An 8,198-nucleotide genomic window follows, 5' to 3' on the forward strand; every position below is an offset into this window, starting at 1 on the left:
AGTCCTAGGGCTTGAACTCAGGACTCGGGCACTGTCCATGAGCCTCTTTATGCTCAAGACTAGCAGTCTTAACACCGGAGCCACAGCACCACTTCTGGCTTTTTCTGTTTATGTGGTACTGAGGAATCGAACCCAGGGCTTCATGCGTGACAGGCAAGCACTCTACCACTAAGCCACATTCCCAGCTCTTCCTTAGCGGGGGGTCTTTAGACTTATAGTTCCAAGCTGATCAAGAGGTATCCGTGGAAACAAGTACTTTTCTAATACCAGTATGGTTTATTGTAGGGACTTAGGAAAGGGAGTCATCAAGTTACTTACTATTGGAGCTAATAAGTAAATACAAATAAAACTGGCAAGATATACTTTGGACAATAACCAGTCTATATACTTTTTTGGTTTATCTTCATTGCTCTATTGAATATGAAACTATAGTCGTTAAAGTCTTCACCGAATGTCAGGTCAATAACATACCCAATTAAATTAGAAACTAACACCCTAGGTGTATCAAACTATAATTACACAAAATGGATTTAACTTCACACTATCATTTTATAGAATAGATCAAGCTTACTACCTTAAATCACTATCAAGGACACTGTGGCACCAAATGTACAAACTCTCACATGCCCAAAGATCTCATTACTCTAAGTGTCTTGACTTTTAAGAACAGGTAATTAAAGACTACCTATCTTTAGAATACTCCATACATGAATTCTAAAATACAGGAAAAATATTTTTGATTTCTTAGTGTGTTATGAGATATATATTAACTAAAGTTAAAGTTTCACTTGAATTGTCTTATACTTTTCTTTTGGCCAGTCCTGGGGCTTGGACTCAGGGCCTGAGCATTGTCCCTGGCTTCTTTTTGCTCAAGGCTAGCACTCTGCCACTTGAGCCACAAGCCACTTCTGGCCATTTTCTGTATATGTGGTGCTGGGGAATCGAACCCAGGGCCTCATGTATATGAGGTAGGCACTCTTGCCACTAGGCCATATTCCCAGCCGTCTTATACTTTTTGATTCCGTTTTCAGTTTGACAAATATACAGGGATAGAAAAGCAAATTAATTTATCACAAATAAATAACTATATAACTCCCAAATTGTAGAATATTTGCTTGGATGTCAAGAAAAATGAACTATTCTAGACTATCAGAAGCCTCAGAAGCACAAGAGATAATAAAATTTCAGTTTGTAGATCCTGATTGCAGAAAGAAATCATAAAGGATATTTTTTAACAATTGATCAAATGTAAATATGAACTGAGTATTGTTTTACATTATCCAGAAAAATATTGTTTTTTTTTAAAAAAAATTCTTATTGACTACAAAGGTAATAAGTGATGAAGTGGTAGCTAATACCTGTAACTCCAGTAACTCAGGAGGCAGAAACAAGATCACAATTGGGGGCCAGTCTGATATATACAGTGAGACTCTGTCCCCTACTACCCCTCTGAAAAAGGTAAGACTGCAAGCAAAATAAGTAACTTGAAAGGAACACAGATGCCAATAAAGTAAACATCTAATATCCTGAGTAAATAAATACCATTCATGAAGTACAAGATGCTATAAAAATGAATATGAGAACAAGAGCTTTAAAAGTACATTACTGTATTGTAGAAAATTTTCAAAACTTCGTATGGATCTGTCTATATAAAGCATATTATAAAATTTATATAAAGATACATATCTATCATCTATCTGTGAGGTTAAGAAAATTAAGATCAGTCTTGACAGTGCAGTCTGTATAGGGGTCACAGAAAACAAGAATATGGTAGACAGTAGATAAAGATTACTGAAGAAATAAGAATATACCAATGAACAATGCTATGACTTCAGAAAATGGAAATACATAGCAACACCATGAGTTAAGATTCTTCATAAATAATTTGTTTGCTGACAGATTAATTAAAATATAAAAAGTAGGTAAGTACCAATTGCTTCATCTAGTTGAGAAGGTAATTCTAAAATCCATTGGTCACTTTCAAGTATGATATTTTGAAGGCTTCTTTCCATGGCAGGAGAAAGGAATTCATTTGAAGAATTTCCCTTTCAACGTACAGAACCAGGATCCCATTGCAATTTCACTGCTGTCTCCAATGTCAGTGTTCTATCAAGAATCCAGAATTCATCATCACAAGTAAGTTTTTCCCCCTTGTACCACTCATGCCCAATGCTACTCTAACATAGGAAGCTAAAACATACTCTTGTTAATGAGAGTTCAGGACTAGTGTTGTTCTTAATCTGATCTTTGTTGCTGTTGATGAATTTATCTAGCCTGGAATAGAAAGGTCAAAAGGTAGGAAGGCTTAGAAATGAACAGTGTGAAGCTTGGGGGGATAGGTTAAATGAAGATTGTAATACTTTTTCATAGCCTTTCCCAGTAATAGAATATTACATACAGACATACAGACTTTATTTATTGGCCAGGATTGTTTTAGCTTACAAAAGACAGACATACTTAACAGGTTTTCCTAATATAGTCAGATTTTAGTATTTACAAAAATTATGTGACAGGTACTCTCTATATTTTTCTTCGTTCACTAATTGACGGATACCACCAAAAGTACCTAGATACTACTCTAAAGTAGTACAATATTTGTCTTGCAGACTACTGCACGACGGAGGTTAAGAAGTGAGAGTTCTTATGACATTGATAACATTGTGATTCCCATGTCATTAGTAGCTCCAGCTAAGCTAGAGAAACTTCAATATAAGGAAATACTTACTCCAAGGTATGTGCATTTTTATCTATTTTTCTTTCTTTAATGAACTTTAATAACTGATTAACTATTTCTTTAATAAACTTAAATTGAGAGAAGATACTGCTCCTTTCTTTCCTATTTATATAACCATAGGGGAAATGAAGAAAAAGTGCCCTATAGTACCAAAACTTCCTCAGTTTTCAGTACAAAATATTTCTAAACTAGTAAATTGAGCGTTCTAAGCTGTTTTTCCCCATTATTTTCCTACCTTAGCGACATAAGAGCTACAGCCACAAATAATCTTTTCCATTTAACAGAGGTGCACAAAGCTGTAGAGTTCAAAGACAGCAACTACATTTGCATGAGGTTTCAAAGAGGGGCAAGAAACACTTGTGACAATAAGAAACAATGCCTTAGTTTATCTGATTTGGGGAGGGGAAGAGGAGGCACAGAAATGGTGGGACAAAGGGTGAACCAACTCAAACAGTGATTCCCACTAGACACTATGTTGGAAATGAACTATACAACTTGCGGGTGAGGGAAATGGGGAGGGGAACATCTGAGAGAGAAAGAGGGAGAGGGTGACACTGTTCAAAAGGAAATATACTCATTACCTGACTTATGTAATTGTAACCCCCCCCCCTTGTACATCACCTTTACAATATTTCTTTTTAAAGAGGGGCTAAGGAGGGCTGCCTGTTTTCTATATATTTGGTACTGAGGAATCGAACCCAGGGCTTCAGGTATACTAGGCGAGCACTCTTGCCACTAGGCCATATTCCCAGCCCCAGGATATGCATTTTTATACAAAAACAAAAACAAAAAACTGGTGAACACTACAAATCAGTCTATTCCTCTTATGTGGCCAAGTCAGTTTGTCAGCATACTATTAATTCATCTAGTATATACTTATTATATACAAAATGCAGCTATGCATAAGATTGTTTACTGTTAGCCTTCTCTTTGTTGTTTTCTTTCTCTTCATTTATAAAAAAGTACTAAAATACAACCATGAGAATTATACAAGTCCCCCCAAATAAAATACTATTTAGCTGTGCTTAGAGAATAAAACTGCTACAAATAAGAATTGTTTGAAACTGATTTATATCTTCAACAGCTGGAGGATGGTCATTCTTCAGCCTCTGGACAAATGTAACTTAGGTGAAGAAGAGGTATGCAACCTTTTATTGAATAGAAAAATTGTACCATATATACTTTGTGATATCTATGGAACTAAAAAGAAATATAAACCCTTTGTCTTCTGGGTTTATTTTTTTCATTTATGAAAAGAAAGTTTCAAAATGGGTACTAATTTTATTTTATTTATTTATTTTTTGGCCAGTCCTGGGCCTTGGACTCAGGGCCTGAGCACTGTCCCTGGCTTCTTCCCCCTCAAGGCTAGCACTCTGCCGCCTGAGCCACAGCGCCCCTTCTGGCCGTTTTCCATATATGTGGTGCTAGGGAATCGAACTGAGAGCTTCATGTGTAGGAGGCAAGCGATCTTGCCACTAGGCCATATTCCCAGCCCATAATTTTATTTTTAAAAAAATGTTTTTCAGCCTGGCACTGATGGCTCACCTGTAATCCTAGCTACTCAGAAGGCTGAGGATTGAGGTTCTGAGTATTGCAATCTGAGGATTACAGTTCAAAGCCAGCCTGGGCAGAAAAGTCTCTGTGAGACTCTCACCTCTAGTTAACCACTCAAAAACTCGAAGTGTTGCTGTGGCTCAAGTGATAGAGTACTAACCTTGAGCACAAAGAAGCTTAGGGACAGCGCCCAAGCCCCACAACCAACAAAAAAAGAAAAAAAGTTTCTGATATAGAAAAGGTGGCACTAATCAAGATGCATTTTGGCCATGAACTAATATATTGGAACTCTTTTGAACAACTATAGATAATTCCAAAAATTTTAAATTAAAAAATAAAATTGTATTTTTAAAATGTTCCTATATGAGATGTGACTATAATGCTGCTACAATAAAATGTGACTACAAATATAGTAATGTATAATCAAGCCTGTCTCCAAAAGAAAACAAAACTTCAGAAAATAGGGTACATGTCACATTAATCCTCAGTCCAGAATTCCTATATTAAGCAAACATTAATGTTTCTGCAGTCAAATTTGTATAGTAAATGCATACAGTAACATTATCCACATCACTTCAGATCAAGTTCAGAATTTTATAAAAAACAACAACTTATTTTTTCAGGGTCTTGTATTTTAGAATTGCAGGTAAAGGATGGTAGACCTGTATATGGAAAAGTATATTACGATAAGAAAGTTTCAGGAAACAATATTATACAACCAAACCAATCGCAAAGTAATGGTCACTAGAAGCAATGACAGAGAAAATATTCAACAGTCTGTGCCAGCAGTCATGGTTTCCAATTACCATTAATGCCCTTCCATCTTCTAATATAATTGTTTTTTTACTTTTAGGTATTCAAAACCAATCTATTTTATTGTTTGTTTCCAAAGTAAAACATAACAGGAAAATCTAGGAGGAAAGTCAAAATAGCAGTATTATTGTATCTAGTGTTAGATAAATGGTCCTAGTTAGAAAACCCAAATACCCAAATACCATAACCTAGTCATTTGGGTTAGAATTCTAGATTAAGAAACTAAATTCTGATTTACCTCAGTGTTTACTTTTTGTTGATATTAACATGTTCTTAATAATGTGTGTGCCACAATGGACAATCAATAAAACCTCTGCAGAAGGAATAAAGAATTTTGACTATTTTGCGTATGCTGTGGCAAAATAGAAAGCAATATGAACTCATTTGTCATTTAGGTTTCAAACATAAGCCAAGAATAAAAAAAAGTTTAACAAATTGGACTGATACCTTTCAGGAACTTAGGGCTATCTGATACAGATTGCATTTACTTTAGTGTCTGCTTGCTATAGTTCTTTAGGTGAGGAACTGTTTGAAACTTATTTCAAAAGGCTTCCCACAGAAGCAAAAGGTCTTATTTTTTCTTTGTTTTTACTAATTCCAGACAGAAGATCTTTCTGATGAAGTCTTCTCTCTAAGACACAAAAAATATGAAGAGAGAGAACAAGCCAGGTGGTCATTGTGGGAGCAAAGCAAGTGGCATAGGAGAAATAGCAGGCAAGTACTTTAAATTCCCAAAGCTACAGAATCCACATGGAAAGAACAAAAATTTGCATAAACTCTGGGGAAGACCAATAGAAGGAAAAATATAAGGACATGACTAATATGTAGTCCTCCCACCCCCACTTAAATGTATATACACACTGAGCTTTTAAGTCAAAATACATTTGGCTAATTATATACTAATGAAATGAATTTCTTTATTTTATTCCATTCCATTGGCTCAAGTTTGCTACTAGGCTCAGGAATAGACTTACCTAGCAAACAGTATGAAAATTTTCTCTCTATATAAAATATGTCATTTTAGCCAGGTGTAGTGGCACAGTATCTATAATCTTAGCACTTGGAAAGCTTAAGCAAGAGGAGCCAGCTTGAGGTAGTGAGACTCTGTCTCAAACCTACACGCCACCAAAAGCAGGTAATTTCAATCTATGTTAACAGTGGACAGAACACTGGAGAATACAGGTAATCCATTTTCCTATAGCTACTTCAAAAATAGTATTTTAAATAAAAATTTCCCCAAAACCTGTCTATAAGTCAAGTATCTTTTTTTGTGGGGGGGGGGGGGGAGAGGAGGGAGGGTTGGTCTTGTGGCTTGAACTCAGGGCCTGGGCCCTGTCCCTGAGCTGTTGTGCTTTACCACTTTGGGCTACAGTGCCACTTCTGGTTTTCAGGTAGTGAGTTGGAGATAAAGAGTCTCACAGCCTTTCCTACCTCAACTGGCTTTGAGTCATGATCCATAGATCTTAGCCTCTGGAGTAGCTAGGTTTAAAGGTGTAAGCTATCAGTGTCTGGCTTAAAATGCTCTCTAAAACAAGTAGAACCAGGTGTGTTGGCACACGTGTGTAATCCCACAACGGGAGAGGCTGAGGAAAGAGAATCAACAGTTGAAAGTGCCTGAGTTACATAGTGAGAATGTCTCAAAACAAAAACACAAATAGGCCTTGGAGGAAAAGAAATAAGATATAACTAGTTATTCTATACTTGAAAGCATCTGGTTATATTATACTTACATTTCATTGTTTTTTAGTATAGTCAAAATTCGAAAAGCAAGATCATCTGAAGTCTGGCAGTCACTTCAGTTAAGAGGCCATCTTATTTAAGTGTTGTTAAACACCTTTGTCTGTTTAGGTTTGAAGATAGCAAGATTTGCTGTAGATCCTTGATCAGAGTTCTCCTAACGCAAATGAGATTCTGCAATTCTCATCTTTCTCTACATTCCAGAATAAAACTTTCCAGAAATAAAGGAAAATGTGAATTGAAGCATTCATGGATAACATTACAATATTCACAGAATACTGCAAGAACTCTAAAGCTGTAGGGATCAACAAATTGCCCTTTCTTGTCTTCCAAATATAATAAAATAAATCAAATAACAAAGCAAAAACCTCTGTTACAATTGACAGGATATTTAATGAAGTACTGTATTTAAACATTTGAGATATGAAAATATCACACCAGGAAGATGATCTTAGGAGTTTACATCTTCTAGATAGAGTTGCTTAAAGAAAAGCTATTAACTGCATTTAGTTATCACTAAGGTTATCACCTTAGGTTCATAAAATGGTAAGATGGTGATGGTGATGATTACTTTCTTTTAGAGCATTCAGTAAAAATGTTGAAGGGCCAGACCTGCTTTTGAAAGAATACCTTCATGACCTCAGTGGAGGTCAGCGCTGCGCTGCTGAAACCCTTCCTCAGCCTCTCTCAGAGAACCTCGATCTGTGTGCACAAGACTCCCCTTCTTTAAAGCAAAATGAGGAATGTAAGGTAAGTATAATTTTCCAAACGCTTCCTTTTCTTTGCCTGTTAATTGTTTTTAACCTTGAGTAAATTGCTTACTGCTATGTTACATTATGTATTAGCGCACGTTCAGGGAGATACTTCCTAACAATACTGGGTAAGACTCAGACCTGGAATGCAGCACTCCAGTTCCATCACTAGCAGCAATCATTTTTTTTTGAATTGGGTTTTGTTTATTTTTCTGACATAGCATGTCAGTAGCAACTTGTACCTACTTACCACTATCAAAGTTTCATTATGAAACAAATCTAATTTATGGACAAGAGCACCTGGTACATATAAATGTTAAGGCTACTGCTTTCTCCTTTTAAAGGGTTTTACTTGTCTCCCCATAGATCCATTGTCTTGAAGAGAACATCTTCTAAACACTGCATCCATAAAATTCAGGCACCTTTATTCATATATAGATTGTAAAAGAAATATCAGATTTAGAAAGGAGATTATAGAAATATTCAAGTTGAAAAAAATCAGAGAAGAAAAATTCAACAATGGTGATATAGAAATGAAGATTTCCCTCCTACCCCATTTTTTGTGTGGTACTAGGGCTTTGAACTCTGGCCTGTACTTGCTAGTCTGC

The 8,198-nt window shown here is 35.9% G+C and overlaps 1 protein-coding gene across 3 annotated transcripts in view; it reads left to right on the forward strand.

Annotated features, from left to right (window-relative positions):
• Kansl1l (KAT8 regulatory NSL complex subunit 1 like) overlaps positions 1–8,198 on the forward strand; it is a 98,803-nt gene that overhangs the window by 88,581 nt on the left and 2,024 nt on the right. For all 3 annotated transcript variants that reach the window (XM_048344838.1, XM_048344839.1, XM_048344841.1), the window contains 5 exons: positions 2,018–2,136; positions 2,607–2,731; positions 3,819–3,873; positions 5,703–5,815; positions 7,420–7,588. In XM_048344838.1, the coding sequence (XP_048200795.1) occupies positions 2,018–2,136; positions 2,607–2,731; positions 3,819–3,873; positions 5,703–5,815; positions 7,420–7,588 (581 nt within the window). The remainder of the gene's footprint in view (positions 1–2,017; positions 2,137–2,606; positions 2,732–3,818; positions 3,874–5,702; positions 5,816–7,419; positions 7,589–8,198) is intronic.

Source organism: Perognathus longimembris, chromosome 4 (genome assembly GCF_023159225.1).
Source record: "Perognathus longimembris pacificus isolate PPM17 chromosome 4, ASM2315922v1, whole genome shotgun sequence".
In the NCBI taxonomy this organism is placed as follows: Eukaryota; Metazoa; Chordata; class Mammalia; order Rodentia; family Heteromyidae; genus Perognathus; species Perognathus longimembris.